A 16,783-nucleotide genomic window follows, 5' to 3' on the forward strand; every position below is an offset into this window, starting at 1 on the left:
CTAGTTTAGTTTGTTAGCTTAAGTTTGATTGTATATATCCTCTATGTCATTTGGATTGTAAAATCTGTTGATAATAAAAAAAAGAGGTTTTGTGCCTATTTGAGAAGGACCCATCGGTAGGCGTTCCACTCAAACGGGCTTTTCCCTCATATAAAACATAAAACATAAAGCCATATTATTCCATTTAACAAAACTGCCAATAACACTTGCCCGAATGTGAATTCAATCAAACAAAAGGAAACCGCTCCCCGTTCGGTCACGATTAAATCGCATAACAAAAACACCAACATCCCGGCCTCACACTCCGCAGAACAAGGATAATTGATTTATGGTTGCCATTCTTCATATCATCACTGTCACCATTAGCATTGCTCATATTAACGGCCATTTCGAAGCCGCGGCCTGCAGCAGACAACCACGTCAATTAAATGGTTCTGCAATAAACAGCTTTTTGTTTGCAGTTCTATCAGGCCATAAATCGATTAGGCAGTAAATCGTTTATGCAAAAATTGACACTAACTGCAGGCAGCGCCTGCAGTTCTGCCATAAAAATTTACAACCTGAAAGAGAAAAAAATGGAGCAGCTTTCAGGAAGTCACATCATTTCATATTGGAAGCAGTCTGGCCACCCCCACCGCTAATAGATAGACACATTAAAAGGCAATTATGGCGACGATCCCCCAAAGACTTCCAATCACTTATTACATACATCAACCAAACAACCGCCTGGCGCATCGTAAAACTTCATCCCCTCCACCGTGTCGTCTCGGCTATCACTTACAACGAAAACAACAACCCTTGAATGACTCAGTGGGTGGTGGTCAATCATCACCACCACCCACCTCCCCAGAACGAAACCCTTTGCCCCCATCGCGTGGCGCAACTGTCAGTAACGGCCAGCGCTCATAAATCGATCAATGGAAATGCAATGACCTCTTTTCGCGCGGTGGCGGCGGCGGCGACGGCTTCAGGACAGGCCAGGAATCCGTGCCGTGTAACCGTTTCGTCGGACCGACCGCCAGGTCTCGTTATCAGGCAGAGATTCTCATCTAATCCGTTAAACGGATCTTCCTGCGAGAGAGAGAGCGTGAGAGCGTCAAACGCGTCCCGCAGCGTTATCCTAATCGGCGCAACGAGCAAAGTCTCCACTGTTATGCTCTCGCGCGAGCATAACTCTACACAGCTGTTTGTGCGCGAGAGAGCGGGAACGATTTCGAAACGTCAAGAAGAACCGCACACCAAAGCAAACCAGCGGTGAACATGTGACTATCGTTCTAAAAAAACGCACACAGTTTTCCCGCGAGAGAGAGCCGGTACGGTTCTCTCTCGCACGTTTTCCACGCTCTCTCGCGTGCGGGAAACTTTCCTCGCGAGAGAGCGCGTATGCAATCAAGCATGCTTTTCCCGAGAGAGAGAGAGAGAGAGAGGGAGAGCGCAAAGTACATAAGGCACCTCGTGTTGTCCTCCCTGCTCCTACTCCTCCCCTCACCCGCAAAACATTGGTGGAATCACCTGAGACATTAGACGGGTGAGGAGCAGGGGAGGGTGTGGGGAAGGTGTTTGGTGCATGCGGTTTCTTGACAACCTCCTTGCCCCTCTCTCCCTGGGCGGTGAAGACGATGGGGTTGTTTTTATGTGATGTGTCGTCGATAACAAGCCGCGACGAGTGACGTGTGCCGGTGGTCAGCAAGGTGGACTGAACCTGTCAAACGGCAATCTTCGTATTAGTGTTCGCGCGATTGTGAATGGAGGTGTAGTAGGGAAAAGGAGAAGTGTTTAGACAGGTGGCACTGGATTGAAGATGGTCTTGAGAATAGGAGATCAAGGAGAGAGAAAATATTCGATTTAATATGATGTATTTCAGAACTATGACCTTTATAAGAATTATTATTAATTTAAAATATGATTTAAAAACATTTGCATAAATTTTGTGTTGTATTCTGAAATCGGAAATTTAATATTTAAATTAAATTTAAATATATTTTTAGAACAGCGAAACAATCCTAAAACATTGAAGATGGATTTTATCGTTTCTAGTTAAACCACTCAAATATAAAGACACAATGAAAATAATTGAAGTTATTAAGTGTCACCCAAACAACCCTTAGTTTTCTAATGACATCAAATTCCAGTACTGCAACCCCATTTTAGTCAAATTTAAATAGTAAATTGCGTAATAAATTACAAAATGCATGTTTTTCAATATTTCATCATCGTCATTTTGGCCGCCATCTTGGATTTAAAAATTCTAAATCGTTATAGCGTAGTTTAGCTTAGTGATTCGATTATCCGATGATTTGATTATCCTACGTGAAATTGTTCTAAGGCCTTCGGATAATCGAGTCCAGACTTGTTAAAGATCAAATGAATATTGATAACTTTTATGATGTCGCTAATTGAAAAATTTCCTCATTTTAAATTTATTTTTTCAACATTGGCAAAGCAATATCTCAATCCATAGTGGGATCAACAATTTCAAATTATAGATAATTTGCTGATATTTCAGATAGCTATTTTGAATTAAAGAAAAAGAAAATTTAATTTAAAATGGATATCTGCCCAAAGATGCACTTTTATTTAAATTTATCAAAACTACATTTTGATAGCAAATTAAATTTGAAGTTCAAGGGGATCCGGAAAAAAACGTTTTCAAATAATATCCTGAAACCATTCGTTCGACCATAATCAAAAGAATGTTTTTGTTTTAAGTAAATCATTTTATTAAATCACAGCCATTTTCTACAATTTTGCTCCAAATACCAAATTTGTATGAAGAAATATATTGTACAAAATTACTTTGTTGTACACAAGGAATCTATGGACAAAATTTCATCAAAATAAAAATAAAAATGCGATAGTTTGAATTTTAGGTAAATGTTTCGTATAAAACAATATTTACATGAAACTTTTACAATAATATTTAAAGCATGATACCTACACACCAAACTTGCATTACTCAATTCATTTAAATTCACTGAAATTCGCACTCAACCGAAAATTTACTGAAATTTCAGCAAGGTTTGACAGCTCCATACGCATTTTAACTGAAATTCAGCGAAAAAAAAATACACTATAAAAAATTACACATTTTTTTCAATTTGACTTTGCACAAAAATCTATTTTTTAATAACAACTTTCAAAAAATTACATTTTTTTAAATCACGATTTTTGAAAAATGTTGAAAAGTTGAAATTTTCTAACATTATTTCTAAATCAAATTTGCAATCGGAAAAGTACTTTACATAAATATGAATTTGTGCACCAGTTTCAAGATGTAGCCACTAAGATATTTATGTTTTTTTTCGACTTCTCAGAGTTTTCAAAAAGTCGTGATTTTTGAAAATTGCCATTTTTGTTAATATGTAGTTAAACAAATAGCCTCACTGTTTTTTTTTTTTTGCTTAATATTTATCTTTTTTTACCTATACAAGTCATTTAGAATACCGTATATGGGACCATCCATAGACCACGCGAACACTTTTTTGAAAATCCTGAAGACTCTGAATAGTCAAAACTGCACTATTAATTCTGAAAATGGTAAAATTAATGCTATATTTAATACAAGAAAAAGCGTGTTTCCTGCAACAAGTTTCTTGATGTAAAAAAAAGTAATACATTTAAAAAAAGTGAGTGCTGAATGCTGAAGTTTGTGAAAATGTGAAATACATTATTTCCTAATGTAAAAAAGTGAATATATTTCGCATGCAAAGTAAACATGTGCTCAATTTCACCCAAATCAGTTATTTGAATTGAATAAATCATATAAATTCACCATGTAAGTCAAATTTATCTCGTCGTTTTTATTTTTATTGTTTGTTTTTTGATTTGCAAGTTTCGTCAAATTATCAGTTTTTGGGAACAAGGATAAATCAAATTCAAACACCATCCTGAGCACAGTAAAAAGATCTATTTATTATGGATCAAACCAGATCTAAAAACAAGCCAATTCAGTTCATTTTATTTAAAGCAAATCTGATGTAAGCAAATCCAACACTTAAGTTATAAAAATCTCAAATCCAACATAATTCAAAACTAATTTCAATTAAAAAAACATTATCCATTCTTCAATCCACCACAACGTCCTCGTACAAAGGTTCCGGCTCCCATTCTGTCTTCCACCTTCACGAATTACATCATCCCCGAGGCCACCAGCAGAGAGGGTCGAGCCCCCACCTGATCCTTGCCGGCTATTGGCCGTGCCCCCTTTTCTAGTATACCTGCACTGTACCACCATGCTATTGATTTTTAATCAAAAATCAAACCACCGTACATCCTGCCCTGCTCACACATGGTTCACCTCCTACGACCGTGATTTCGCTTACGGGGTGACCACCGCGCGCCGGATGATACTATTTACATTTTTCACGTGCCGTTGGTTCCATTGAGCAATTTCGTCGTCGTCGGGGAAAATGCTGAACCGAAGAGAGAGAGAGAGAAAATTCGAGAAAAGCGCAGATAAGGGGGATTTTCCCCGCACACAATACGGAATGGGATTTTTTGCTTGTAATAGAAAAAAAAATTCCCATCGGAATGATAACAGATTGTGTTTGCTTTAGGGAATTTCGGATAGAGGGGGCAGGGTGGGTGAATCTGTTGTTGCTGTAAACACAATAACGGGGAAATCACGGTGAATGAACTGAGAAAATAGCCACCGGAGATTTTGGGCCGACGACGACAGATTACATGCAGCAGGTACGACATGACTTGTCATTTGTTTGGATGTTTTGATAAGGGGGATTTAATCAAGCTTTTTCTTGCTTTTACTAGATGTGCATGTAAGCACTTTAAGTAGCATTAACAATGCGGTGAATCCCGTTGCCATTAGTCCGGCGAAGGATACCAGCAGGACATCCAGTGAATATCGTTCCAGGAAGCCGGAATTGCTCGGCATGTGGTTCCACACGTGACTGTCATTAGCATTTCTTAGTACCCATTCGATGGTCCAAATTGCCGTCTCCAGCGGGGACTCTCGCCGGTCACGAAACATCCGACACAGTCGATTTGCATTGTTCTGGTAGCTGGAATCAAGCGGAACGCGTTACTCGGCTTACTTGCAAACGATTACCGCAATTACCTGGCATTTGTCGTGATTTCCTGAATGGCCTCCACCAATTGTTCGCTGGTAGCATCGACCAAGGACAACCTCTTGGCGACTCCCTTGTTGATCAGCTGATTCACGTTTCCGAACTGATCGCCGTAGATTGGCATCCCGAGCATGGGAACTCCATGCCAGACGGCCTCCTGAACGCTGAGTAGTCCTCCGTGGGTTATGAACAAACTGAGCTTGGGATGAGCGAGCAGCTCACTCTGCGGGAACCATGGCGAAGTGATTACGTTCGGTGGAAGCTTCTGGGGTAGGTCGGATTCAAGCTTCCACAGGAAGGTCATCGTTGGAACGGCAGTCATAGCCTCAATGAGTTTGTTCAGGATTTGGGGATCCAACTGATCACTTCTTACGTTGGATCCAAGTGAGAAGAGGACTACCTTGTTGGAGTGGTCTAAGGTTTGGAGCAGGTTGTTTGGTAGAGATTTTTGAGGTTTTATATGGAGACCTCCTACTTGGACTATGTTGGGAGATACTGGTTCCGGTAGATCCAATATCTGGTTTGAGTTCAGAATAGCCAAAAGTGATCGCTTCTCCAGAGACGTCACTGATTCAGTTTGGTTCAGTTCCTGCTGAATTAGGCTATCCAGCTTTGGATAATAGATATAAGCTTTGAAGAAGTATTCCCAGAAGTAAAGCAGGCGATTTTCGGTCTTTTGGTAGAACGTCATCGGATTTTGCACGTCGTAGACTTGATTCGGTACGAATCCCGGGAATACTACGATTCCAAGAGACGTCGTCAGCGTAGATTGTCGATTATAAGCCGATGCATAGATCAACGGTGGATAACCAAAAGTACTCAACAGTATTAGAAGGCATGGTCCGGCCAGATGATCGTGTATCACCAGATCAAATCGAAAGTCCTTCGGGTAATCCAACATACTTCGGAATCCCGCACTTTTAACAGCCCGTTGACATACGTAAAGTTCCAGATCAAAGAACGCAACGTGCACCTCAAACGGATTCATTTGTCCAAACTCAACGTAGTCCTCTTCTTCCGCCGCCAATTCCTCAACAATCCCTTCCAACTTAACCAGCTGTACTCCTCTAACAAATCCATGCTTGTACAAATTCACCACCGTCACGTTATGCCCTCGCTCCGCCAATCGTTCAAACAGCCGCTGGCTCCTGCGGACAATCGTTCAAATTAACATCACACACGCCACCAGCCAGCGTTCTAATGACCCTGACCGGTACTGCCGACTCACCAGAGGAAATGGCTCGGCGATGCGACACTGCTGATGTAGAGGATATTCTTCACGCCGGTGGCCAACTGACCGAAAAATATCACCGCCACCAGGAAAAATAACACCCGGACGACACACTCCATAGTATTCCAGTGCGGAACCTTGCGACGACGGCACGGAACTACAGACCCGGCCAAAGTGCGCCACAACGTAGGAGCCCCCGCGTCCGACTGCGCGGGTTTCGGATAAATTGATTTAAATTGCTGTTGCGAGAGAGAGTGCTGACGCGATGCTTGGTGTCAGAACTCAGACTTGCTGTTTAGTGCGATAGAATGCAGCAGAGCAGGGTGAGGCGCGGCGTTTGTCAAAATGTAGCAAATTTAATAATGACAATAAAAAGCTCACATAAAAATGGGATCTCCCTCGGCTGCGAGTGTGATGGAGCTAAAAAGAGGTTTCGTAAAGTACTGAAAATCGCCAGCGAAATTACAACTATGGTAGTCCGTCCTTTAAGAACGCTTACTGTTACCCAGGGTTGTTAAAATATCAAAATATCAGCTCTCAGCAACTACAATTATCCCGCCTGAATATTCATGCCTCAAATACAACTGCTCTTCTCTCCTTATTGAATCTCTCAGCGCCGAAAATAGCCGAACACGTTTTCGTGTTTACACACTCGCGATTGACATTTTCCTTTTCTCTCTCATTCCTGCTTCCACGATCATCCTACCGCAACAGCGTTTAACCACAAAAGCCGCCACAAAATCAATTTTGCAAACGCAGTTTAACGGGACGTCATGCGTGGTCGGCTCCTAATCGCCATCTCGCGTTCTCTCATTGCAGTTTGCTGATAGATTGAGAGACTCAGCGGTGAGAGCGCAAGTAATTCCGATTTTGAAACCGGATAAAAATCCTGCTGAAGCCTCAAGCTATCGGCCCATTAGTTTGCTTTCATCTATTAGTAAATTATTCGAAAGAATAATTCTTAATAGAATGATGACGCACATTAATGAAAATTCAATTTTCGCTGATGAGCAGTTTGGATTTCGCCTTGGGCATTCAACTACTCATCAGTTGTTGAGAGTTTCAAATTTGATTCGAAGCAACAAATCTGAGGGCTATTCTACTGGCGCTGCTCTTCTAGACATAGAAAAAGCATTTGACAGTGTTTGGCATAAAGGTTTGATTGCGAAATTGAAAAGGTTTAATTTTCCGATTTATATCGTGAAAATTATTCAAAATTATTTGACGGATCGTACTCTGCAGGTATGTTATCAGAATAGCAAATCTGATCAACTACCTGTACGTGCTGGCGTCCCTCAAGGAAGCATTTTGGGTCCAATTTTATACAATATTTTTACTTCTGACTTGCCTGATTTGCCCCCAGGATGTCAGAAATCACTTTTTGCTGATGACACAAGCATCTCCGCCAAAGGCAGAAGCCTTCGTGTCATAACAAGAAGATTACAAAAAAGCTTGGATATTTTCAATTCTTATTTGAAAGAATGGAAAATTACTCCAAATGGTGCAAAAACTCAACTTATTATTTTCCCTCACAAACCAAGGGCTGATTTTCTTAAACCAAAAAGTCATCACATTATAAAGATGAATGAGGTAAATTTAAAGTGGGAGGATCAAGTGAAATATCTTGGACTTGGTTTTGACAAAAACCTTACTTACAAGGATCACATTGAAAGTATCCAGGTTAAATGTAACAAATATATTAAATGTTTGTATCCACTTATAAACAGGAATTCTAGACTTTGTCTCAAGAATAAACTGTTAATTTATAAACAAATTTTCAGACCTGCCATGCTTTATGCTGTGCCGATCTGGACAAGCTGTTGCTTAACCAGGAAGAAAAAACTTCAGAGGATTCAGAACAAAATTCTGAAAATGATTCTGAAACTTCCTCCCTGGTTCAGCACCAGTGAACTTCATCAATTAGCCGAAGTTGACACTTTGGATGTTATGTCCAATAAGATAATTGATGCATTTCGACAAAAATCATTGCAGTCTTCAGCTGCATTGATCCGCTCTTTATATAGTTTATAAGTTAGTTTTAAGGTATCCCTTTTCCCTTTTGTACATGTAGGACTTCCTACATTTGAAATCACTGAATAGCGAAAGCTACAATATTTCATGAATAAATGAAAGTTGCTAGTATTTAAAATTGAGGTGAAAAGTCATCGTTTGTGATTGGACACTCAATAATATTTTAACTGAATGAATGTACATGGAAAAGAAATTTGAACAAAAAAAAAAAAAATAAAAAAAAAAAAAAGCGGTGAGAGCGCATAGTCGTGGAAAAGGGGAGGAGTGATAGAGAGAGAATGCCATCGCTGGGAATCACAAGACACAAGAAGAGATCTCACAAGCTATAGTGAGGGCAGCTATACTCTCGGATATCTTTGGTGCAGAGATAATCTATTGATAGCTTTTCTATCACTCATTTACAACACTGCTGTTACCTAAGGTGTCCACTAAATACAAAAAAAAAACATTTAAAGACAATAAAGTTTAGAAATTCAATGAGTAAAATTTTATTTAGCTAACTTGTGTTGAATTCTGAATATTGCCCGTTTTGCACTTTACTAGATTCTTGTGCAATTATTTTCATCACAGTCTCTATTTATCACAGTGATCAAAATAATCCCTCAGCACTCTAGTAAGGTGCAAAGTGCGCAAAACTGACAGTTCTTGAACTTGAAGAGCAGTGTGACGAAAGAATCTACAGAACAAAAAAAAGTAGTAATCCAGCTTTGTGTAAAATGCTTGGGTGTAAAATAAATATTGCATTATTTATTGAAATTTTATGGAATATTACACCCTGACATAAGTATTATCAGTATGGCTCATATCTGCGTTTATCCTTTCCGTTTTTCATCAGTTTGATGGCCGAGCGGGCTAAGGAACCAGTCCTTACTGTTGGTGCAGGGTTTGAATCCCGTCGGTTGCAACTTGTTTTGTGTTGACAAAAATTGTGTAATATTAAGTGTCTTTTTGACAAACGTGATGTGCATGCAATTTTGCCATCGGATTTTTTGCAAATATTTTTCAGAGTTGTTGTCTTGCTTTTTTTGTTGAAAGATGAACTTTTGTTGATGCCAAGATATTTTGAAATTCATTGAGTCACGCTCCCCAGAAAACCATTCCCCAAAATGTACTATTTCCTAGAAAACCATTCCCCAGAAAAGTTTCTTTCTCGAAAAATATTAGGAATTGATGCAATAATTGCAAAGATTAGATTTTTTTGGAATTTCTTAGAAAATATAAATATTGAACAAAGTAATCTTCTCCATGCCAAGAAATTTTCCTTCCTTTTTTTTTGAGAACAATTCTTGAGAAAATAACAGAAAATGTTAATTCCTTTTTTTTTGGAAAGAAAAACTATCTTGACTTTCAATAACTGCTGACTTTCAATAAATGGTTATTTTTCCTTCCTTTCCTTCTGACACAAGTTGAATTTCACCTTATTTAAAGAAGGGAAAACTTTCTTGACTTGTGATAACTGCTAACAAGAGTTGAATTTTCGCTTTAATTTTTTTTCCTTTCTTGTTTCCATAAGGAAAAACTCACTTGACTAGTAATAACAAATTTAAAAAGTTGTATAAGTGGTCAAGATTTTTCTCTTTTACTTAAAGAAGGGAAATTAAACTCGTGTCAGCAGGCTATAAATTTTTCCCTTCCTTAAAGAAGGGAAAACTCTTCTACTCCCTTTTAAAGTTAAAATTCAACTCATGTCAGTCAACAGAGTTTAATAATCACACCCGAGTAATTATTGCAAAATTTGGAAATTTTGGAAATTTTGGAAATTTTGGAAATTTTAGAAATTTTGGAAATTTTGGAAATTTTGGAAATTTTGGAAATTTTGGAAATTTTGAAAATTTTGGAAATTTTGGAAATTTTGGAAATTTTGGAAATTTTGGAAATTTTGGAAATTTAGGAAATTTTGGAAATTTTGGAAATTTTGGAAATTTTGGAAATTTTGGAAATTTTGGAAATTTTGGAAATTTTGGAAATTTTGGAAATTTTGGAAATTTTGGAAATTTTGGAAATTTTGGAAATTTTGGAAATTTTGGAAATTTTGGAAATTTTGGAAATTTTGGAAATTTTGGAAATTTTGGAAATTTTGGAAATTTTGGAAATTTTGGAAATTTTGGAAATTTTGGAAATTTTGGAAATTTTGGAAATTTTGGAAATTTTGGAAATTTTGGAAATTTTGGAAATTTTGGAAATTTTGGAAATTTTGGAATTTTTGGAAATTTTGGAAATTTTGGAAATTTTGGAAATTTTGGAAATTCTGGAAATTTTGGAAATTTTGGAAATTTTGGAAATCTCGGAAATTTTGAAAATTTTGAAAATTTTGGAAATTTTGGAAAATTTGGAAATTTGAAAAATACTAGAAAATTAAATTTTGTTTAAGCTTTTTGTCACTTTTTGTCGCCCGGAAAAATCGGGGGGCGGCAAAAAAATATTTTTTAGAATAGTTTAAATTTTCAACGGAAATTTAAGGGCACTCAACTAAATTCAATGTAAAATGCATTTCTCTGCGTTTAGAATCATTTTTAGCATGTTTAGGTAAATTAAACAATCATTTGAATTTTGTTGAATTTTCGACGTGTAATTGCTATACTTAACCTACAAAATACGAAAAAAATATTTTAAAAAATCTATCACTTCCCCAAAAAATTAAGAAATGCTCACACCCTGCCATCCCAATCCGAGATCATCTCCCTCGTCATCATCGTCATCACCGCTGGTGGGTCGGTCGTCAGATCATTCCCCGTACGTACGTAACGATACGTGGTCGGTCACATCATCAGATAAACGACCACCAGCTCCACCCGCCGCCGCGGCTCCGATCTGGGGTGGGTTATGCTACTTTAATACGACGAAATTGGCCGTTACTGTCGCCGGAGTGATTTATATCTGAAAACAAATCTCGATGTTTACGGGCTCACTCGGCGCGAGTTGGTTGGTGTTGGTGAACGGTTATTTTCTTGTCTTTGTGGCACTTTGTATGTGTACGCGGACTCTGAACGAGATTCTGCTACTTGATTTCAGGGGCAGATTCAAGACGTGACCGCTACCCTTACAGCAGCTCCTCGCGGTGATGGTGATTTATCGTGAGTTATGGGACATTTGTTTACTGGGTGAAAAATTTGATGAGTTTATTAAAGAGTGGTTGGTTGTCTCATTTAGAGGCTATTTAATCATTTGGCGCGAACGGAAGCAAGCACGTAGGTGTGGCGAGAAGGATGTTTTACATTTTCCAAGATTAATTGAGTGTTTTCCCTTGGTGCGGAGTTCAGATTTCCAATAACCGGAAAAGTTTCCAGCACAAAATCGCCCTTCACGATTTGATTTAGAACCCATTCCCGCTTCAAAACAAGCGTTTAATTTGTTGCCCGGCCAATCCCTCGGAAATACGTAACAAATGTCCCCCTCGAGCCATTCGGGTAATTGAAAAACAAACGGCGCCACTCTAAACCTATTAAGCATTCTGACAATCTGGATATTCCCGGCACTACACTAACCGAGCCCGGCCTGTCACGCGGAGGGAGCAACAATAAATCTGCCTATTTCAATTTCCTGAAAATGATGTCTCAATAATCCAGCCCGAAGGCGCGCACACAATTCATAAAAGTGTTTCTAATTTCCATTAAATCCTCTCAAACCGCCCACCCACAGCAAATAGTAACGAGCTGAGCATACATTCAGCATACGTGGAGCACCACAATTTGCTACAAGTGGCGCTATCCACGTCCTCCCAATCGCCAACCCGCTGGCCAATTCCAAAACTATTTCGATCTGGCGCACGAAGAAGTGTTGGAAGGGGTGGGGGAGACCAATTTATCACTGTCACTAATCCACTAATTTGCATATTGCATAGCAGCGGCTTGGACCACCACCGGACTGCCTACCTAGTACTACTAGGCCAATCCCCCTTCTTCCACCCCTCACAGGCTAGTAGATCTAGAGCTAGTGCAAAACTGCAGTCTGCGCTTGGTGTGTTGCGTGTTCTATTTGGGCATCGCCTGAGTGGATGACACTCTGTGATGGCACGTGTGGTATTCAGTCAGATACTTTGGCTTCCCCCTCTCTGTGGTGGTCAGGAGGAAGTCATGCAAGCCCCCTTTTTGGGAAACACTTTTGCTGAACTGGGGAGGTGGATGAAATGGTAACCCAAATGTGGCACTACTTTTGTAGGGACGGTTCATGATCTTTGGATATTCATTTCAAAAAAGAAATTAAATTTTCATCCTCGAAATCGAAAACTAAGTTACTATAGATAGATAGATAAAGATAGATCAAAGTTCATTTCGTCAGAGTAGGATTTCAGCAAACTCAGTGAAGAAGACCAAACTTAATTGAATAACTTATTTTAATGAGTTTTTATGTAAAATCTTCTTGACTTTCTGATAAAAAAGTTCTATTTAAATCAATAATTATCATTTACATTTTTTGACTTATCGACTGCACAGTTAAAAAAATGGATGTTGTAATTTTCGATGGTTAAATATTACCTCTTAATGTTGTAATCTTACCTCAATTTAGACCGAAAAGTGGCATTAAACCAGAAAAATTGTAAAATTACACATTTTCAAAGGTAAAATAACACATTTTTTCTGACATAAAAAATGAACTCCTTCCCAGTAAAACATAACTATAATTTGTTTTTTTTTATGTGTTTATTGCAATCAAACTAAACTTTCTTAGTTTATTTATGTAGATATCTTTTATTTTTCAATGGGAATTGTTGCGAAGCACCTTTCAACAAAAATCTCATGTTAACAAAATTTAATAATAGTTTCATTTTTAACAACTAACATTGGACCATTAGCTGCAGAGATGTTTGCATTTGAAAATAAGTTTGGATGAGACTTTTAAAACTTCCATTTTACTGCTTGGCTTTCTTCTTTCTGCTGTATCTCAGTAACTAGAGGTCAAATCTGTAAGCTGTAAAATAATACTTTCGGAAATGAAAAATATAATTTTCAGACATTTTGAATTTTTTTAAATATTTTATAAAATCAGAAAATGCAAATCTTTAATTCAAAGCAAAATTTAAAATTCTGTAAAATAAATTTCTTTTGGAAATTCGATTAAACATTAAGAACTGTAGCAAAAAAACAAAAACATAAATGCATAAATTTTATTTTAAATCGACAAAAAATAGCCCTCATCAATACCTTCAATATTGCCGAAGACACCAAATCAATCAGAAAATTCTTTCATAAGTTTACAGATTTTCGAAAATGTTCATACCCTTTCGGAAGGACAGCTGCCAAAATGTTACGAAATCTTGTTTGAACCAATGACACAAATGGTTTAATTTTGTCCGATAAATATTGAATATTGAAAATATTTTTTCGAAAAGCTCAGAAAATGTCATACCATTTCGGCTAAGAAACATTGAATATTGGACCTCGGGTTTCTGAGATACAGCGGCAAACTCAACTAACATTTCAAAAGGGCTTAGTATTGATTGAAAAAAATCAAAAATTAAAAATCTTTCATTTTTCCTTTATTCAATTCTTTTAAAGAATTATTAGACAAAAAGCAATTGAAAAGTCTCATTTTACATATAATCTATTCAATAAGTATATTCCGTCAACTTAAAATCAATTATCTTTGTATTTTACTTTTAATTTTTTTTAGCATTATTTAACATTCCAACGCCCAAGGCTCCAAAAAAGTTGGATCCGTAACTTCAACTCGCTGGTTTCTGGGCATTACTCAACCAATCAAGATGATTCTTTTTTCCAGTGATTTGTTAGAATGTCTAGATGATTTTAGAACTTTGCAGAACTTAATTTGATCAAATCTGTAATATTTGCGATCAAAACATCGTTCCAACTTTTTTTTCGCGTGTAAAAAAAAATCGCCAAAAAATCCGCGGAGGGGTCGTTTCAAAAAAGGTGGAACAATGTTTCCGGTTGCAGAAATTAAAAATTTGTTCAAATCAAGTTCTGCATAATTTTAGGATCATCTAGACATTCCTACAAATCACTGGAAACAAGAATCGTCCCGATTGGTTGAGTAATGCCCAAAAACCAGCGAGTTGAAGTTGCTTTTTCTATGATGTATAAATCTTTCTGAAATACCGCCTTACATTTTTGGAAATCAGGCTTAAAATCTGTTTTTTTTGTTTACCAAAAAATTTTAAATAATAAATCAGTAAATCACTGAAAAAAAAAACAATTTCAGAGATAACTCAAACCACATTCTTACTGATCACCCGTATTTGAATATAAGTAATATAAATGTGTGAAAAAAACTAAATTAAATACCTTTAAATCAAATCATCCACCCCTTCAACTGTCAAATTCAACTACCATCGCACCTTCCCACCATCCGGCCATCGGTCACCAGATTGCAACCAGATAGCCCCAAATGATAACATAAAACGAGACCTTCCTGCACATGTGTGTTGGCATCGTCCCCCACCCTGCCCCCCCTTGAACATGCAAAAGCGCATAACTGTTTTTTGCTAGAACTGCTGCTGCAACACTGCCGTTGGGGTTGGTCAGGTTTTTGCCTACTCGACAGCCAGCTGCCGCCAGGAAGGCTCGACCGACCAGACCTCCGGAGGCCGCACATGTGTGTGTGTGCGTCGACGATTGATTCATTTGTTTTGGGTACACCCACTACTCGTGCCATCAGCCGTTGTGGAATGTAGGTCATCCGGCCGGTCTTATCGGGTTTTCAGTAGCGCAGTGGATGGGATTGTCAGAGGAAGAGTCGCGTCGATTGAAAAAAAATGGCTGATCGAATCTAATCGCAGGTTCAGGTCTCTTGACCAATTTCCTGAACCTTTTTTTATTATTCAACCTCACGCGACAAAGTTGTACAATGCGCAGTCTTTGCCGCAATCGTAAGAAATCTTGCGATGGCGGGCGGGACCGGACAACCACAAAAAGGTCGATACATGAGAAATTACTTCAATAAAATTCAAATTACCGCCGCGCGCGCGCGCGGCTTTCATCGACCGGGCAAGAATGTCCCGGTACTAATAACACTGGCGCTGGCCATTGGTACTTGGGTACGCCGGTCATTTGTCACTTAATGTAAGTAATAACGACACCCCCTCCCCCAAGCTTCTTTGGGTTTGGTGCGCAAATTTGCCACCTCACAGAAGAAATGTCCCTGGCCGTGCCCCAGGACTGACCGCGGTCAGCAGTGGCCGACCGGCGGATTGGCGCATTTGGCGCTAGGCCAGGGTTGATATTTTTTGTGTGACCGGTTAGGAAACCGGCTTGTTAGCGGATTTAATTTTACTTGAGCAGAAAAAGTCGTGAAATGTTTAAGCGACTTGAAAATAACTGGTGCTATTTGAGTTACCTAAGTTTATTTTCTGAACATTGGCTGTAGACAACTGTCTTTGAAACAATAACTCTAGAATAAAACATTATTGAAAACCTTAACTCTTTCAAAAAATGCACTCATAAAAAAATAATCTTGTAATATTTTGTAAGAAAAATATCTCCATTTCTCCAAAATCCAATTCGAATTTCAATCTTTATGATTGAAACTTTGAAGAAAAGGTTTAGGTTAAAATATATATGCCAAGTGGACATCATCAAATTAATTCAATTCAATTCAATTTGGTTTTATTGGTGAATAATCAAGATACAATAAGTTCTTTTGAGGTACATAACAGAGTTTTGGAGTTCCTTACAGCTGTGTGTTACGTCATAATCCATTTTGGAACAGTTACTGGATAAAAAAACTGTGATCTAGTTTTAAGCTATTTCTTTTTCTATCCCCTTTCCCTTGCAATTTTAGTAAATTTTTTTTTATTTTTTTCTTACTCTTGGTGACACCTTTATTTACAAGGAATAACTGTGATTCCTTGTAAATAAAGGTGTCACCAAGAGTAAGAAAAAAATAAAAAAAAGCTTACTAAAATTGCAAGGAAAAGGGGATAGAAAAAAAAGCTTAAAACTAGATCACAGTTTTTTTTATCCTTTATGGGTAATTCTCCGCCAACTCACACAGCAGTTGCCCCGACCCCTCTTCGATTTGCGTGAAACTTTGTCCTAAGGGGTAACTTTTGTCCCTGATCACGAATCCAAGGTCCGTTTTTTGATATCTCGTGACGGAGGGGCGGTACGACCCCTTCCATTTTTGAACATGTGAAAAAAGAGGTGTTTTTCAATAATTTGCAGCCTGAAACGGTGATGAGATAGAAATTTGGTGTCAAAGGGACTTTTGTGTAAAATTAGACGCCCGATTTGATGACGTACTCAAAATTCCGAATAAACGTATTTTTCGTCGAAAAAAACACTAAAAAAGTTTTAAAAATTCTCCCATTTTCCGTTACTCGACTGTAAAAAATTTTGGAACATGTCATTTTATGGGAAATTTAATGTACTTTTCGAATCTACATTGTCCCAGAAGGGTCATTTTTTCATTTAGAACAAAATTTTTCATTTTAAAATTTCGTGTTTTTTCTAACTTTGCAGGGTTATTTTTTAGAGTGTAA

At 37.9% G+C, this 16,783-nt stretch overlaps 2 protein-coding genes across 5 annotated transcripts in view; one reads left to right on the forward strand and one right to left on the reverse strand.

The window, feature by feature from the left end:
* Nucleotides 1–16,783, forward strand: part of LOC120425965 (protein NEL-like) — a 168,035-nt gene that overhangs the window by 111,939 nt on the left and 39,313 nt on the right. The window lies entirely within an intron of this gene.
* Nucleotides 1,639–6,519, reverse strand: LOC120425967 (UDP-glucuronosyltransferase 2B15-like). Its single transcript, XM_039590619.2, has 3 exons — nt 6,313–6,519; nt 5,075–6,232; nt 1,639–5,018 (listed from the first exon to the last, which is right to left on the reverse strand). The coding sequence occupies exons 1-3, from the start codon at nt 6,432–6,434 to the stop codon at nt 4,739–4,741; spliced, it is 1,560 nt and encodes a 519-aa protein (XP_039446553.1). The 5' UTR covers nt 6,435–6,519; the 3' UTR covers nt 1,639–4,738.

Source organism: Culex pipiens, chromosome 2 (genome assembly GCF_016801865.2).
Source record: "Culex pipiens pallens isolate TS chromosome 2, TS_CPP_V2, whole genome shotgun sequence".
Classification (NCBI taxonomy): Eukaryota; Metazoa; Arthropoda; class Insecta; order Diptera; family Culicidae; genus Culex; species Culex pipiens.

Coding starts and splice junctions, on each gene's coding strand:
- LOC120425967 (XM_039590619.2), bottom strand. CDS start 6,434: ATGGAGTGTGTCGTCCGGGTGTTATTTTTCCTGGTGGCGGTGATATTT. Junction 6,233..6,312: donor TCGCCGAGCCATTTCCTCTG/GTGAGTCGGCAG, acceptor GATTGTCCGCAG/GAGCCAGCGGCTGTTTGAAC. Junction 5,019..5,074: donor GAAATCACGACAAATGCCAG/GTAATTGCGGTA, acceptor GCTTGATTCCAG/CTACCAGAACAATGCAAATC.